This window comes from Aedes aegypti, chromosome 1, assembly GCF_002204515.2.
Source record: "Aedes aegypti strain LVP_AGWG chromosome 1, AaegL5.0 Primary Assembly, whole genome shotgun sequence".
Taxonomy (NCBI): Eukaryota; Metazoa; Arthropoda; class Insecta; order Diptera; family Culicidae; genus Aedes; species Aedes aegypti.
Window position 1 is genome coordinate 9,860,205 of NC_035107.1, and position 19,228 is coordinate 9,879,432.

Sequence of the window (19,228 nt, forward strand, 5' to 3'; positions counted from 1 at the left end):
TTTTTCGTTGTTTTATCTATATGATACGGTGGCGTAGCCAGAAAAAACAAATTTTTATCAGCATACACAAAAATAAAAACACTTTTTCAAACCCTCCTTTTCTTAAATACGTTCAAAACTGCAAAACCATTCATATTGTATATTGCAATTTCAAATTATCTCTGATTAATACATAAAAATTGAAAAATAAGAACATCAAAAAATAAATTCCGGATAATCGAGTCTAAAATTCCGGATAATTGAGTCCCCGGATAATCGAGTCTTCGGATAAACGAGTTCGACCTGTATTGTTTTTTTATGTTCATATTCTTTTTCATAGTGAACAACAAGAAGTAAATATGATTTTGACCAAAATAAATTCATCTGACCATGGTGCATAACCCAAGAATTATTGAAAGAAGTCAGAGAAGGCAAAAAGACATGCCAACTGTCAGTGAGCTGTCTCCTCTTTCTCAGATAGAAACCAGTCTCAGATGCTGAACATGTTATCAAGAACAAAAGTGCAACATGATAGATCTCACCCCATAACGCACCTCGAACAGGTGATCTACACGCGTTACGGGTCAAAATCAAAAATACACAAATGTTAATGATTCCAATAATGTGAAGATTAGACATACGGCTATCTGAAAAAAAAATACCGAAAAACATTGTTAATAAGCTATACTGTCAATCCTAGATTACAATGCACGAACGTTCGTCCAAAAAAAAAAATTCGTTTAATATTCGCGCGAACTGTTTGAGGTTCTGCAAGTACAAACTGTTCTTCCGCATGCCTTGGCCCTAAAGCCTTGGCTTAAGCGCCTTTACTCGCTCTCTGAAACGAAAAAAAAAGTAAATCTGATCCCCTCTCCTATTTATGCGGTATAGGATAAATGTGTAAAACCCCAAATTTACAATGTTGAACGAAAACGATAAATTGGGAATTCCTCACCAAAGTTGCAGCTCAGCATGTATCCATAAAGATTTCTCTTAATATCACTATTTCCCGTTTGAACTTAACACTAAACTGGAACGATATTCTGAACTACAACACATGCGACAACCATCACTTTAGAATCAATTTTCAGCTCGAATTTATATGCTTTTGTTGTATATTTAGCGTTAAGTTTCATCAATAATACCAAATATAACTAAGTATGGCCACTTGGAATGGTAAAACACTGAAATTCATGAGGAAACTTCCGGGCATTAAAGCACCATCAGACGAAATTCGGCTGACCGCGAAACGCACGAGAGCTGAAAAAATGCGTCCGTTCACGCGCACAGCACACTACGATCTCCCAACTAATCCTTCTTTACTTCCAGATATTAATTCAAAATTCTCCTATGCGTTCCTTCAAAGTCCCTTGCGAAAACCAATGCAAGAATGTTAAGCATTGTCTTCAGGAATGACCCAATGGAAAAATCGTGGAAATCATTTGAAAATTTCGTCGGAAAGTCAAGAACTTCATGAATTTTAGAATTTCCTCCAGGATATCGTTCATTGAATGTTTTATCGATTGCTTCCGAAACCCATTAGATTCTTCCAGGAAGAACTTTTGTTCGGTATCAGATTTTCTAGACCAGTTCCGATAGGGCTCCAGAAATACCTCCAAGGATTATTCCAGGATTTTTTGCAGGGATATTTCTAAAGGGATTCCTATAGCGATTTCTTCTTATATTCCCCAAAAGTTCTTCCAGAAAACACCTAATAATTCCTCTAGGAAAATCGCTTCGAGAATTATTGCAGAGATGTTCTCAATGATGTTCAGTCGATATTTTTCTGGGAATTATTTCTGAGATTTTCTCCAGAGATCGCTTCAGGAATGCTTCCGGAGATTCCACCGAAAATTCATGTGAGGATTCTACAAGAAATAATTTCATAAATTACTACAGAGCTTCCTCAAGAATGTCGTTTAGGAATTCTACTAGAAAATTCATTGTATGAATTATTCTTATAATTTTTCCAGGTAATCCTTCAGGGATTCCCTTTGTAATTCCTCCAGAGATTCATTCTGGGCCTCCAAAACACCCTCCGGAGATTCCTCTATCAATACCAACAGAGATTCACCCATGAATTCCTCCAGGAGTTTAGTAAAATAGAGAAAGAAGTCCTCCAGGTTTCCATCCCAATATTGTTTGAGATTTTTTCTGGAATTTCTCGCCTGAAGAAGATTTTCGATAAATCCCTGGATAAGTTCCTGGAGGGATTCCTAGAGCAATCCCTGGAGGAATCCTTGAAAGAATCTAGAGTTATCTCCAGAGCAATCCTCGGTGAAATTTTTGGAAAAAAAATCCTAGAGAAACTCTTGCATGAGCCTATGGAGGTATTCCCGAGGAAATCTCTAGAGGAATTCCTGGAAAAATATCCGAAACATGAAACATGCTTCTCGGCTACGCGGTGTTAATGCAATTGACGAAAAGCATATTTCATTGCAATGTACAGTCGATTTTCTACCAGCTCATCCCTGGAACAATTTCTAGAGAAAGCCATTAGATATTTTTTGGAGCCTTGAAAGAAAACCTGAAAAAAAAATTGGAGAAATCTCTGCGGGAGTCCCTGTAGAGATTTTTCTAGAATAATCCCTGAAGGAGTCACTGAAGGACTACCTCCAGGATTAGGAATCCCTAGAGAATCTTTGAAGGTTTCCCAGGAAGCATAACTGTAGGGATTTTGCTAGTGGACACCCTAGAGAAATCCAGGGAAAATCCCATGTTGAGATTTTTCTGAAGAAAACCAGAATTTATTGAGGACTTCTACAAGCTGAACTTCTAGCGTTGTATTGCCACTCAGTAGGTCGTTTAATTACTCACAATTTCTCAAAATCTCTATAGTGTCTATTTCTCCACGGATTTCTCCAAAAAAGAAATCTCTGGGACGAACATTTAATCACAACCGTGTTTTCGAGACCAGCTCCGATAAAGCTTTATTCCATTAATTCAGGGATTTCTCTAGAAAGTTCTTGCAGAGACTCCACCGGTGATTCTAGCCAGAGATTTTTCAATGTAATTCTCCATAAATTTGGCAATTCGTCCAAGGATTATTCCAGGGATTTTCCATAAAAATATGGATAGAGATTTCTCCAGCAATCTTTCAGAAATTTTCCCAAAGATACTCCAAAAATTTTCACCAGGGATTTCTCCAAAGATGTCTCCAAGGATTACTTCAGCAATTAACCCTTCTGAGATTTTTCTAGCAATTTCTTCAAACCCAATTTATGATTTCCCCAAAAGTTGTCCTAGCATTTTTTTTTCAGGAATTCATCCAGAGATTTTTCCGGTTATTCCTTCAAAAACTCCGGCAAGGATTTCTCCAGGGATTCTTCCAGAAATTTAACTAGATATTCCTCCAGGATTTCTCCCAGAAGTTCCTCTAAATCCTACAGGGATTTCTAAATATATTTTTTTCTATAGTTTCCTCTTGCAACTGCTCCTGGAAACCTCCCAAGTATTTCTCCAGGAGTTTATCTACGAATTTCTCCAAAAAATTCTTCATGGTGGATTTTTGTGCAAAAATTTGTATCATTATTTCTGCTGAAATTCCTGGAGAATTTCATTATGGAATCTCTGGGAGAATTTCTAGAAGAATTCTTGGAAAGATCCCCGAAGGTATTTTTTGAGGCTCAGAAATAGATGAACTTCTAGGTAAATTCCTGGAGGATTTGTTGAAATGGTTGTGTAGTTCTAAAAATCCTTTAATTACTTCCTGTAGCGATTTTTCTAAAGCTATCTCTAGGAGAAATCTTTTTAGGAATCCCTTTTTTAGGAATTCGTGAAGCAATTTCTTATATAATCTCAGGGAAAAATACCTGGAGGAATCCCTACAAGAATTCCTGGTAGAATCTCTGAAGCAGTCCGTTGAGTATCGCTGAAGAAATCTCCGGAATAATTCCTGGAGAAATTTCGAGAGAAATACACTGAATGCATCCGCGAAGGAATTTCTGGAGAAATATCTAGAGTGATTCTGAAAGGAGTTGTCCTAGTGTAACCCCTAGAGGAATCCCTGGAAAAAATCGTTTAAGGAATAACTGCAAGTAGATATTATTCTGGAGGAATACTTGGAGAAGTCTCTGGACGAATTTCTGGAGAAATCTCTGCAGAAACATCATGAGGAAGCGATTGAAAAATACCGGGACGAATCCTTTGACCAATCCTTGACAAAGTTCATGGAAGAATTCTGAGAGATAATCCTGTAGGAATCTAATTAAAAAGGGTTATCGAAGGATTCTATGAAGAAATCACTGGAGGTGTTTCTGTTATAAATCTTCAAGAAACTCGTTGCGAAATCCCTAGAGCAATCCCTGTAGAGATTTTTCTGGAGGAATCCCTGGAATATTCCTTGAAGAATCCCTGGAGGAATTTCAGGCAGAATTTCTGTAGGTGCTCCTGGAGCCGTATCTGATCCGGTTTTAAAAAATATGGTTGCGATCAAAACTTTTTCTTGAAGGAATCTCTGTCGAAATCGCTTGATCGATCACTGTAGAGATTACCTTGAATAAATTTGTAGTAAAATCCCTGGAGGAATCTTCAAATAAATCCTGGAGGAATCTCTGAAAGAGCCTTTGGAGAAGTTTCCTTTCAACACCAACGTTTTCACTACAGTAATGACCCGATTTTAGCATCCTTTGTGTCCGATTTCGCCAACCTTCTTCTTCTTCTTGGCATTAATGTCCCTCACTGGGACAGAGCCTGCTTCTCAGCTTAGTGTTCAATGAGCACTTCCACAGTTATTAACTGAGAGCTTTCTTTGCGAAAGTTACCATTTTCGCATTCGTATATAGTATAGCTGGTACGATGATACTCTATGCCCTGGGAAATGAGAAGGAAATTTCCATTACGAAAAAATCCTGGACCGACCGGGAATCGAACCCAGACAACTTCAGCATGACATTGCTTTGTAGCCGCGGATTCTAACCACTCGGCTAAGGAAGGCCCCAACCTAAAATTTATAGTTATTTTAATCAGAGTAAGCACGTCTTTACTGGCACTATTGGGTGCATAAATTCAATTATGACCTTGGCCACGTCTATACAATCATCTAAAGACCGAAACACAGACAAACAGACGTAACACTTCGAACAAATCTCAATCAAAATCATAGTCACGAGGACATGTACGCCCAATGTTAAAATTAGTGTGTTTGGCCGACGGACCAACAGATGGCGGTAGTGTGTAAACGTCAAACAAGAACAGAAACGATGCGAGCGCTGCGGGTGGCGGATTGGCCACCTACCACATTTTTGTATCGACCGTTAAAAAGGTGGTCGATGGACAATGGTGAGAGTGTGGCGTCTGTTTGTCTGTGACCGAAATATTGAAAATTTAAATTTTTAATAATTATCCAAGAAACTGATAAATGTTACTTTGGTTATGTATCGTAAACCAAAGTAACATTTATCAGTTTCTTGGATAATTATTAAAAATTTAAATTAAAAAAAAAATTAAATGAAACTAAAAAAAACAATGTTTATATTAACAAAATCATAAACCTAATTCCTTAATTTGAAATAAAACTTGAAACCAATCGACATTTTTGTGCTTATTCCACGACTGGGGTGAGAGGAGTCGAGAATAGTCACTTCGCTCTCGAATGAACTTTTTATTGCGATTCCGAGAGTCGACTCGAATGAGGTGACAAGTTCATTTTCATGCGAGCGACAAAGTGGCAGGTGAGACCAGAGCTGCCAGATGATTTGATATAAAATCTGTATCCAAGAGGTTAAAAAATCTGTGTCCCATACAAAAAAATCTGTGTTCATACAAAAATTGCTGAAAGAAAATCTGTGTTCCATACAAATTGAATCTGTGTCAGAATAAAAATATCTGTGTAATACAGAGAAATCTGTACATCTGGCAGCCCTGGGTGAGACGTTTGATTCATTTCACAGCGTTCATTCGGAGAACTGTCAAATTACAATTGTTTCTCGACAACGCTGCGATAAGAGCGTATTATTTTATTACTGGTTATAAAATATACTTGTAATTGAGTTAATTTCCAAATTTTTCAACTCAAACAAAGTTATATGCCCCAAAAATTAAATAAATTTGATGTTTAAAGATGGCTCGGAATATAATCAAACAGTTTTTAACGTTTCAAATTATTAATAGGCTGACACAATCCAATTTCATTATGTGGCTCTTTTCCAAGTGCGATGTTGTTTTGATTCGTTTCGCTTCGCGGTCGGTTGGAAAAATGTTTTCAGAGATAATTTCTTAAATTTATAATTGAAAAAAGTTTTTATTTCGCAAAATGTGCGTTTGGTTCAGTGATGAAGACAATTTTAATGGAAAAAGGAGAAATTTGGAAAAAAAATGCTGATCGTTCCGGAATTCCTTCGCGGAATGCTTCCAAAAATTCCACCGGCGATTCCTTCCAGGAATTTATTCGGGTGTTTTCTACAGGAATTCTTCCGTGTTTTCCCTCCAGGTAATCTTGCAAAGTTCCTCCAGGAATCCAGAAAATTTCAGGCATCTTACCGAAGTTCCTCTGGTAACTCCACCAAAGTTCTTTTAGATATTTCTCCGGAGTTGTTCCTCCGGGATTCCTATAGCCATTCCTTCAAGTATTTCTCCAAGACCTTCTCAGTAATTTTTCCAGGAACTCCTCCGGAAATTCTTCGGTACGTTTCTAATAGAATAAGAGAAATTCTAAGTGAATATTTTCAGAAATTCCTGAAATGTCCTAAATAATTCTGGCGGGTTTAGAAATTCTTGCTGAAACTCCCGCAAAATTTGTTGAATGAACATCCGAGAAGGGAAACCTCAGGAATGTTTTGAGGAGGAGTACTTCCAGAAGTACTGCTGAATATTTTTATGGTGAAACTTCTCTCAAATTCCTGGAGGACACTGGGATGAATTCCATGTAGGAACTCTTGAAAGGATTTTTGGAGGAATTCCCACTATGATTCCAAGAGAAACCCCCGGGAAGATTTGGAAAGGAACTCCCGGGAAGATATTGAAAGGAACTCTTATTGACAATTTTGGAGGTATTCCAGTGAATTTCCTGAAAGAACTCTGGGCAGATATTTCTAGAAGGATATATCAATGTTTATTTGGGACTATGACAAGCATTATTGCTCGTTTTACTGTACGTACTTTCGTGATTTTTCCATAATGATCGATAAACATGACCTAATCATGGAACGGCTTTTTGCTCTATTATTTTAGGTAGATGCTATTGATCTCCCTTTGCTCCTATCCGCAACCCGGTGCACGCGCCCTGTTGGTTTTCGATAACCTCGTAGAAGATTACAAACCGTCAATGGCATTCCCAATTACTACCCCACATTGCACATTCAAGGGTCTGATTGTGCTTCTAACCCACCCTCAGTTCGTAATCTTCTCGCCAGCTTGAAATTATATTTTCCCGAATGAAAGTAATTTTGATGAGTGATAGCCTAGTGCAGCCCAACTGCATAGTACAGTAGTTTAACCCTCTAATACCCAACCCCGCCATTAGACGGGGTACACTTTGGAATTTTGTGTATTTTTTTGTAGCTCGGGAATCAAAATGATTTTATTTTTGGCTTAAACCTTGACTCATAACACGCATATGACAAAAGTTTTTTTATGACTTATGAAACTTTTTTGTATTTTTGAAAATTGTTTAAAAAACTGTATTCTTATATAACCTACAAATGCCTGGGGTTTGTTTAACGTGTAATATAAAAAATCGTACCTTTTATATTTTTCTACTATTAACCTATAACAGAAGAAGGGCTTGGTGGTATTAAAATAATTCTAAACCTGTGTTTCCGTTAATTACACGGAAAATAAAAATATTTTCAGAAAAATATTTGAAATTTATTATTTTTAAAAGTACCGTTAAAACTTGAATTTTTATTGTTGCCAAAAATCAGTAACTAGAAGTGGCTTCAAGAAAAAATTAAAAAGGATAGGGATGTTCAAAAATAAAAATTATAAAAATCAAAAACAAAAATTCATAGATTTGCGAATAAAACTAAATCATTGCCCAAAACGTGTTTAGAACGATTTTAGATAACTAAAAATGATATTTAGATCGAAAATAAAAATTTGGGTATTAGAGGGTTAACCAGAATCTTAAGGTCAGAAGATAAAATCTAAATATTGTAATAAAAAGGTTGCCATTGCTTTGAAATTCACCCAATATCTAAACCAAACTACTAACAACAACGATCAATTATCAATCCCTGGAAAATATAATCCCAAGCCCAGGGAAAAGCTTAATCGGCAAATTCAGATAGAAATGAAGTTGCAGCTGATTTTTTTAGATCTTTCTGTGGAATTTAAAGTCAAATAAAATTATTGACATTAGAGACATGGTTTATGGACAAAAGGTCGAAAGACAAAACATCGAAAGGACAAAAAGTCGAAAGACAAAAGGTCTTTCGACCTTTTTTTTCAATCTAGGACTTCAGAGACATTATTAATACTTTTACAAACTGTTTGCATGTATGGTATGTTGGGGTAAGTGGATACAGATAAATCAATATTTAAGTTCATCTTTATATTGAGGTAACGTGTATAATGTAATTACATTTTACATTACATTAAGGTAAATTGCTTAAGAAGATTTGAAGAAGAATTCTTTTGACTTTTTTATATTTCGACAGAAATACCTTTTAGAACTATTTTCCAACTTTAGCTCTAGTTTAGCCCTAAGCTAAGTATGCTGTTCCGCACAAAAAAAGTAAAGAAATTTCTTGACTTAATGGGTCACGAAATTTCCTACAGAGCATCATTTGAAATCACATTTCTTCTCAGCTGCGTACTGCGGTCAAAAAATGTGATTTTTTTACAATTTCATAAGCAAATACAATTTTCCACAGCAGCAAATCAGCCTTTAGTTTAGTTTTACATTTCACAACACTCATTTTGAAAATATAACATTTAACAAAAAAATGATTCAGAAATCACTCTAACAATAAACCAAGGATATGACCAGAAATTACAAATTACTCTATTTCCTAAAAAAATCCTACATGGATATTATTAAGTATTATGGCATTTCCCTGAAAATTTATCCGGAAAGTCTTTCATCAAAATCTCCTTTTTCAAGATTTTATAGGAATTTACCCCAGATTTCTAAAATATATTACTTATGAAGATTTTCAAGCATCTGGCAGAATTCTAGAAAATTCTTCTATACTACTTTTTTAAATTTCTTTAAGAAACTACACAACCGAATTTTGCAGAAATTTTGACAAAAATTCTTCAGTGATTCCATTAAGTTTTTTTTCAGGGATTCTTCCAGGCAGAGCTCCAAAAACAAAAATCCTTAAAGAAATGCCTAGAATTTCTCAGTATTTTTAAACAAAATCCACAATAAATCGATAAAACAACTGATTTAATAGGTAATTGCTAAAAAAAATTGGAAGAATATTGGTAGATATAGCACAGTAACAGTGCACTTTCGAAAATCCCTACTGTTGTGTTTAAACATATTTTAAGGGTGATAATTTTCATGAACAATTTACCAAGAAATGCTTATAACTATTATGGGCCTCATTGTTTATCATAGCAACGAACTCTTGTAATCATTCATTGAGGTTTGAGCGAGCAGGACAGCTCGCTGTTGCAATTCTCTAAGTAATCCTTGAATGAATTTCAGAAGGAAATTGCACGCTAGACAGGACGCAATCATCTACTCCACAAAACGAGTTTCGATTCTGCAGTGTAGCTGGCCAACCTGAAAATTAAATCTAGCACAACTCCTTTTGGAGGAGCCATGAAGGAAATCCGAAGGAGAGCTTCTCCTGAAGGTATTTCCAGCAGAGCTCCAAAGAAATAACCGGAAAAAATATGAAGCAATTTATAAAGGAACTACCGAAGGAATTTTCGGAGGAACTGTCACGGGAATTCTTGAAGGCACTCCCGGAGTAATTCTTGGAGGAACTCCCAGTGGAATTCTTGAAAGAACTTACAAAGAAATTACTGGAGAAACTCTTAAAGAAATTCCTGTAGTAAAACCTGAAGGGATCCTTGAAGGAATACGATGTAATTGCTGCGGGAACTCAGGAGGAATTATTTAAGGAACACTGAAGGAATTTCTGGAGGAACAGCGAAGGAAGCTTTGAAGAAATTTACGGTGGCACAGCAGAGGAATCACTTGAGGAATGCTTGAGAAATCATTTAAAGAACTTATGTATAACCCCAGAATGTCTGGATTACTTCTCGAGAAATGCCTCGTAGAACTCCTGGAGCTTACCGTAAAAATCGTGAAATCTTCGGAGAAATTATTAGTGGAAATTATACGAAAACTTAAGCAAATTTTGGAGGAACTCTCGGGATGGTATTCCTCAGTAATTCTTGAAGAAATTCTGAAGTAATTTTTGTAGGAATTCCCGGGGATGCCTAAAGGTACTTTGGAGAGATTTTTTAATTAACTCTGATGGAACTTCCGAATAAACCCCGGCGAATTTCTTGAGAACGGATAATTTGCGTTGGAATACCAGGAAGAACTTTTGATGAATTGCTGGTGAAGCTTCAAGTGAACTCCTGGGAAAACTCCGAGAAAAATCCCGGAGAAGCTGTAGAAAAACCCGACGGAAATTCGAATGAATTCACGGTTGGGCTCCGGTAAAATTTCCCGTAGGAACTCTGAAGTAATTCTTCGAGGTACTCCGGCGGAATTGCCAGTAAAACACCAGAGAAATTGCTGGATGCAATCCAGATGGATTGTTGGAGAAACTCCGGATGAATGTCTAGACTCTATAGGAACTCCGAAACAATCGGTGTAGGAATTCCGAAGTGTATGTTGACGCACATCGCGGAATTCAAATTTTAATGGATCTCTTTCACTTTTTCTTCAAAATTTCACGTAACAACTTCCTTGCGCATATAATGAGGAATTCCTAACAACAAAAATTGCAGGGTTTGTACAGGATCATATCTTCTTCTTCTTCTTCTTCTTGGCAATACTGGATCATATCTACAGTGATCAAATATTATAAAATTCTTATTCGGCAGCATATGTTCAGTACACCTCTCAAATCTTTTAAAGGGTTATCTATTGAATATTCTTTTCCTTGCAGAAATCCCTGGAGGAATTTTCTATAAAACTGCAAAAATACTAGAAAGAATCTTTAGAATATTTCTTTGTAAAATTCTTTGAGATTATCTGAAGATGTGATATTTCGTCGATGAGGGTGTGAATGAGTCAAAACGTAGTCTTAAATATCTCAGCGAATATTGGAAAAACCAATGTACAATTTTAAAGATAAATTCTTCTCAGATTTCAAATGTTATAAACAAAATAAAATAATTTTGGGATAAGTAGCTTCTTTTAATAAATCACCGAAAAAATCTTGAAAACTTTATTATTTTGTGTGTGGGGAAAAAACACAAAAAATGACCACGTTGTTTATGGGCAGCCCCCAAGGTATTTCTGAAGTGTATTCGAATTATTTCTTTCTTTTCTGATAGAATAACCTGAGAAAAACAAAAAGGAATTACTAGAATAATACTGGTATAACTTTTGTTGAGTTATTGTATGAATACCTTTAATAGTTCCTTATGAAACACTTGGAATGATCTCTGAGGGATTCCTTGATGAAAATTTGAGGAAATCCCAAGACGTATTCCGTAAATTACAAAATTCTTGGTCCAATTAGTTAAAGGTAATTCTAGAATAACGTCTTAGGAACACTCCGGTATTTAAAGATACAAATAAAACGATATGGCACATTGCAAAACAATTAGAATCAAACGAATAGTAATGCCGCGCGGCGATTAATTTGTTCCCCATAGGGCACTTCCTTAGCCGAGTGGTTAGAGTTCGCGGCTACAAAGCAAAGCCATGCTGAAGGTGTCTGGGTTCGATTCCCGGTCGGTTCAGGATCTTTTCGTAATGGAAATTTCCTTGACTTCCCTGGACATAGAGTATCATCTTATCGTACCTGCCACACGACATACGAATGCGAAAAATGGCAACTTTGGCAAAGAAAGCTCTCAGTTAATAACTGTGGAAGTGCTCATAAGAACACTAAGCTGAGAAGCCGGCTCAGTTCCAGCGGGGACGTTAATGCCAAGAAGAGGAAGAAGAAGGACACTTGCAAAATTTTACGAAGCCTTCCTCTGAGGGAATGACGCGCCACCCTTGAGCAAGGAATGATTCAAATATTTCGAAATTTCCTTCCGGACCCCTCTTTCGAACTTTTTTCCAATACCTGATATGAACACATGTCACACTTTCGTAAACCAATCGCCCCACCACCCCCCAAATGATGGCATTTTTGAATGATCCCCATTGTTATTCTCTCTTACGAATCAAGTAAATGGGGTGAGAAAAATGTGGGGACCAGATAGCCGTAGCGGTAAACGCTCAACTATTTAGCAAGACCAAGCTGAGGCTCGTGGGTACGAACCCCAAGGGTCAAGGATCTTTTCGTAAAGAAAATTTTCTCGACTTCTCAGGGCATAGCATATCTTCAAGATATGCTCATGATATACACAGGCAAAAATGGTCAATTGGTAAGGAAAGCTCTCAGTTAATAACCGTCGAAGTGTTCATAAAAACATCAAGCTGAAAAGCAGGCTCTGTCCCATTTGGGACGTAGCTTCAGAAAGAAGAGAAGTGCGGCCCGTCATCCCCCCGCTTGAAATTTTGGCAAATACCCCAATAGATTTACCTACTTTGTAATGCACAAGCCTGAATTCAAATAATTTGAATGAAACTTACATCTTCACATTCAATTCTTAGCCAGTCGATAGGCCAGGACGTTACGACTCTCGTTGGGATGGAAAACTCACGAAACAACGACTACAGTCGATATACACCGACTCTCGGAATACAGCGAGAGTTCACTCGAGTTCATTCCTAGTGACCATTCTCACTGCATTCGACTGTCGGAATCGCTCACTCTAAGTGAGACCGACTATTCTCCCCTCACGCCAGTCGTGGAATAAACCCATTTATTCCCGATTTTATCAACCCTAAATGAGGCAGACAAAATTGGAACATTACTGTATCATAGTTTGGTTTCCTTTTCTAATACACAGCTTTCTGCGGTTGCTATGTAACGCAACTTCGACGAACCAACATGTTTGAATGCACGAATGTTCATACAAAATGTTTGCTACTATTTTATGCACATATTACACAATTCGCACAAACATTCGTGCAACTTGTACAAATGTTCGTACATTGCACGCACTGTGTAATCAAAGCTTTAGCTCTTATCTTGAAGGTAATGTTGGTGCAAGAGCTAGTGTACATTCTTGTGAGCCTGAGCTGTATATGTTTTACTTACCTGGTAGACATCGTGTAGTTAGAAATATTTGCTATTATATGTGTAGGTCAATCAGTACTGCGACAGCACATGGATAAAGTAATCACCCTTATTCTTGTTTACGTTCGAATGCTCTTTTGATCGAAAAGCGTTTTACATTCCTGTTTACGCTAACAAAACCAAGTTGGCCGTGGATTCGAACGAATAGAATTCGATCGACGAAGAATTAAGGTTAAGGTGAAACATCTCGGAATCCAAAGATAGCCGGCACAATGGCCGATTTGTGCCCCTACTCACGTTTTCAAAGGCACTAAACTGAAGAAATAGAAGGCAAACGTTTCTGATCTTCTTATTTTAAGCTTTCTGCTAGTGCACAAAGCCAACATAAAAAGTGCGCTGTTGATGGATGCTTTCTTCGCGAGATTTGTGCCTTTGAAGTTTTAGTGCAATCTTAAAAGTTGATTCAAAACTGTTTCACCTTAATATACTTACATATTTTCGGATAATTATGCAGCTATAAAAGCCCTAGAGGCTAACTAAAGATCTAAGTGAACTATGTAAGTTTGGCGCGACTGGAAAGGAATTCGGATACGTCTTGAGCAAAGAGCGCCCCTAAGGGACACACCTATACCCACTCAGCTGTCTTTGAAAAATATCCTTCGTTTTTATTCTGATAGTGTTCATCATGGTTATCATCCTCCTTCATGTCTTCTGACGCATGTCCCTATCGAGCAGAAAATCGTCTCATTTAATCTACGGGTTTGTATTTTTGAGTGTAAATTGTTTCTGTATTTTTTTCATCTTTTTTGTTGTTGATTTTAGCTTTTGTTACTATATGATATTCATTTAAAAACAAAACAAAAAAATCGAAACTAATGTGTCATCAATCATTTTTTGACATTTTTCCCTACATACTGAGAGATGCGTGCCTCCACGCATCGCCTACTGTTCTCTAATTATCTCATTTTGTCACTTCGCTACTGCTTTTTCTCATTCACAATTTGTAATAATATAGTCAACTAACATCGTCTTGTTTGCAAATCGCCCAACTGCCCTTGCATTCTAGGAGAGTAGCTCAACCAGGGGAAGGAAGAGTTCAGTACAAACTGAAAAACCATGTCTGATGCTACAGTTACTTTAAAATATGTACAACTACAACAGTCAATAATCGCGGTCGTAAGGTTTGCCCTTCTCCTGTCTTCATTCCCGTGCAAAAACAAATATCTACGCCTCTCGTTCCCTCTCGCATACACACTTTTCCATTACTTAAGAATCAACGAACGAACGAACTTTAAACATATTACAATTTAATAAGTTATACTTTCTAGCTGAGAGTAAATCAAAACTGAAACACAGTTAAAGGCTAAAGGATAATTAGGTAAGTAATAGCATTGTAAAAATAAAAACAGAAAAAAGTCTACTACGAAAGATGGCTCCGAACAGTCGGGTTTGTATAAAAATTAATTATCCACTATCGGAGTTCCGTCTTCTGCACACTCTATATAAATGTATATGTATAAAACAATGATCAATTGTAATAAAATAGAGAACCTAGAGCGACTGAACGAACGAGATAACTTTTACATTTCACTAGATTAGTTGAAAATTTGTTTGTAATATTAGAGCATAGTACTTTCTTTGTAGTCGTTTGTCATCATGATGTCTGTGATTTTGCTATCGATCGACCGTGGACCGTGGTAAGTGGAGACCGCGGAGGAAAATCAATCTGGTCGGAGGAACTGGTGCTGTTCTACGCCGATCCAAGCCCGGCCCATTTGATAAAGTCCGGTAGCTCTCGTACCGGTAAGTCGCTGGACAGGGCTTTCACCCGTAGGTTCCGATCCGTCGTCAGGAGCACCACGTCGCGGAAGATGTAACGGACCTCTCCTGGTTGTCACAAAGTAGGCGTCGATGCCGAAAGCGAGAAAGGGGGAAAACAGAAATGCGAGACAAAGTGTTAGGTAAATCCGATAGAAATGTAAGGTCAACACTGAAATCCGATTACACGAGATGTGTTGTTTGAGACGTGAAAGTGATTTATTTCTCTTTCCCGATGTGTAAGAGAAGAATGTTAATCTTCTAAGTTTTGCGTGGAAAATTACCGAATTTTTCGCTTCCAAGACATAATCGTGTTGAACTGCACGTAGGCCAGAGACAAATTTGACAACGTCACGATGACTCTGACTGAAATTTATAAATCAATTGTAATCGTAAATCGTAATCAAACCAATTGTTGTAATATTAGAAATTCATAAATCTTTAGAACAAATTTGCATTCACGGAAAGCTGTAGGTGTTACCAAAGCGATGGCATAAAAAATATCGAATAATAGAAAATGTATCGTATACTAGCGATATGGCGCCAGCGCCGAAAAGTTTAAGTGAATCTAATAATTTATAAGGCTGGTAGTGACTGAGTACCTTGAAAAAAAAAATGAATTTCACAGATTTCAAGCCTTAAAAAGGGATCAAACAAAAATTCAACAGGAATAAAAAAGAAACGAGAAATAGACAAAAGAGGAATCAGGCCATAATAGTTTCCACAAGATGTTTACAGATAATACTGCCAGGCATTTCGCTAAGAACAATTTTATGAGTTTTTTATATATTACGCGTTACGTATGTATTTGTGTATTTTTTCATGGTCCAATGAAACTTCCATGATTCGATGTTCCATGAAACAATATCGAATCATGGAACCATACTAAAACAAAATTTCCTGGTTACTATGATGGGTCCCGTTAACAGCTTTCCAAAGCATTTCTGTTCCATGAGCACGGTGCCGCGACAGACCGTTATTATGCAAAAAAATGTCCATCAAATCTGAGCACAGGGCTCGATTCCTAAAGTCATTCTGCACCTCTGGAACAATTAGAAAAAAATCCCTAGGAGGAATTCCAAGAAATCTTAATTTGAAGTTTTTGACCTAAAAATTCAGTATAATTCGTAATAAAATTACGTAATAGCACTGAAAAAAAATACAAGAACGCTCGAAAAGTTGGTTTAATTGATTGTTGTTTCTATGTTGAACCGATTGAAATGTAAAACAAATAAATTACCAATTAACAGTGTTGTTTTTTCGAAGAAAAAGGATCTGAGAATAAATGTATAATAGTTAGAAAATAAGACATGTGAATACTTTTATAGTCGATTAGAGCTAGTATCAACAATTTGTTTTAAATCTTAAATGATTTGGTGGCTCTGGTACACTCACGTCAATATCAAAATGAACATACGCGGATGTCTTCCACGGGGCCGCTGACCTCCACCTGAATGATGCAACTTATTCTTCTGGCATTCTCACTAAATGACCAGCTCATTGAAGTTTGCCTATTTAATTCGCTCAATAGTTTTCGCTCCTGTTCTCATGTAAATGTGCTTAGCGAGCCAAGCATAAGCGTTTCATACAGGGCAAATTAACAATGGTGTTTCATTTAGGCAAGCTTGCATTCATCGTAGCTCTGTTTGCATGATTATTGAAAACTGATTTTGTTTACGAAACACTTTTCAGTGTTGAGCTTGAGCTTGATTGGCCGCCCGTGGATGCTACTCCAGTATCGCCAGATCAGCTGCATTTACACAAGGTACCAACCGAATGACTGTTTGCGACTAACAGACACCCTCAGTGTATAAGTGCTGGTGATCTTCTATTTTTAGGCTATAATGGCGCCTGCCACGTCAGAATGCAGACCAATGTGGGGAAGGGGGAGAAAATGATGCTGCACTTATACTGGCCCACTGTAGACCGTGGAGTCCGACTGCATCTACTCCAGTTCAAGCAGGTTGTGTATGGGAATGGGGGAATGACATGCAGAGAGGTTTGCTTTTTGTGGTTAGTAGACTGCCTATGTATCAGGCGTAAGGAAAAGCATGCGCATGGAAGAATGGAAGCGTTAGGGAAACGGTTTCACGTCCGTCTCTGGTTCTAGCGTTTGCTATGAACGAATAGTTTGAGTGTGATAGATTACGAATGGAAGATCGAAGCAAGTAAGATATATATAATACAACTACAAAGTACGAGGAAAGGGACGGGTCTGGGATTGAACCCATGACCTTCTGTATATGGAGCAGAAGCGGTAGCCATTAGACCACCAACCCCGTCCGAAACACTTTTCAGTGTTGTGCGATAAAGGGTCGCGAGGTGTTTTGGCGAAGTTGTTAACGAAATAATGGATCTATGAAATCAGAAAAGCCTTTGTCAAGCAACAGTGCAGAAATGTCATTTCCATTTGCAAGTTGCGGGTCCCCAATCCGTAAAAGGCTCTAATCTCAGCCAGTACACATGTGTTATTATTATTAACATACGTCACAAGTGTTATATGGCTCTTCAACAAAATCATCTACATCTCCATCAAGCACTGCTTCAGCACCAACGCATCTGAACTTGCTTCTTTCTCTACATGCAGCCATATACGTTTGGGTAGAGTACATGGCATTACAAGCTTATCCTAGTTGTCCATCTTTAAAATAGTGAAACCCTGCTTACTGCACTGCGGTCAATTTCAATAGTACCATCGTCTGCAACATCAGTATATGCGACAAAAGGCAATATTGAACAGTAAGTTCTGAAAATCATCTCCTTTTATTCCAATTTTCCAATAAAAAAAAGTGGCCTCGTCTACAATTCTCGCACTTCATTGTATTTGTCAGCTTAATCAGCTTTAAGTCTTATTTTTAAGCCTTTGATACCTGCAACAGCTAGATTTTCGTTGCTGAGTCGATCGTGATCTAGAAATCAATACACAGATTGACGATGAATCCCGAAAAAGTAAAACGAAGATGATTGCAGATATATATAGTGGAATTCCTAGTGATGTTGATACTTAAGTAGTACTTATTGGGGATTTGTTTGCTAAGGACTTTGTTAATCTTCGAACACTTGTGACATATGACAATCATATTTCTCGTGTAGTTATAATCCTGTTGTGGCTGGAATGTTGAATAGCATATTTTTACGCAAAATGATGAGGGCAATACTCGGCGGAAAACTAGACGTAAACATCAAGAGTAATACAAACAAATAAATTTTATTAGGCAAAATAAATACGGCAGACTGTGGTGGGCTGGTCACTTAGTGGGAAAGCCGAAAAATAAGCTGTAAATTAATAATATTCAGCATTGAATGTTTCACGTTCATCGAACGTAACATCAATTGTATATTAGAATTAATATCTTAGATTTCATTCTATTGAACTAAGCTTACTGGTTTAAGCCATGTAAAAACATACTTAAGCCACTGTGGTATGTTAAGTCAGATGTAAATATTTTTAATTATAACAACCTTAACAGTTATATACTAATTGAGAACATTTTGGCCAACTTTTTGGGCGTTTTTGTATGTTTTTTTTCAGTGTTATTGCTAAATTTTAATAAGTATTATATTGAATTTCTAAGTAAATAACTTCAAAACAAGATTTCTCGATTTTTTTAAAAATTGGTTCAGAGGTGTGGAATGACCTCAGAAATCGAGCCATGTGCTCAGATTTGATGGACAATTTTTTTGTATAATAACGGTCTGTCGGGGCACCGTGGGGCTACTTAGCCTTAAGCCACTCCGGTAAGTTAAGTCAGTTGTACACATAGTTTCTTATCAGTAAAAATAATTCTGTGATGTTTTGTCACAAGTTTGATAATAATTTTGTCTTTTGAAGTCAGCTGATTCATAAATTGTGAGTGATTCAACTGCGTGGGGTGACTGTATAACAATGGTAACAATTTTAAACTAGTTAAGAACAGTTTACCAACTTTTTGAGCGTTTTTGCAGGTTTCTTCAGTGCTATTGTGAAATTTTAATAAGGATTACTTGAAGTTTTTAGTCAAAAACTTAAAATTAAGATTTCTCGAGATTCCTCCTAGGGATTTTTTTAAAAATTGGCCCAGAGGTGCAGAATAACCTCAGGAATCGAGTCCTGTGTTCAGATTTGATGAACATTTTTTTGCATAATAACGGTCTGTCGGGGCACCGTGATGAGCCGATGGTCCCTACCAGGGCTGGGAACGGTAATAGTAGACGGCTTGAATTTCGCGAAACTCCCG

At 37.1% G+C, this 19,228-nt stretch overlaps 1 protein-coding gene across 5 annotated transcripts in view; it reads right to left on the reverse strand.

Annotated features, from left to right (window-relative positions):
- Nucleotides 1–13,833: 13,833 nt before the first annotated feature.
- Nucleotides 13,834–19,228, reverse strand: part of LOC5579825 — a 416,229-nt gene continuing 410,834 nt past the window's right edge. For 4 of the 5 annotated variants that reach the window (XM_021838864.1, XM_021838868.1, XM_021838867.1 and 1 more), the window contains one exon: nucleotides 13,834–15,080. In XM_021838864.1, the coding sequence (XP_021694556.1) occupies nucleotides 14,944–15,080 (137 nt within the window). In that variant the 3' untranslated portion in view covers nucleotides 13,834–14,943. The remainder of the gene's footprint in view (nucleotides 15,081–19,228) is intronic. The other variant, XM_021838869.1, reaches the window with a different exon arrangement.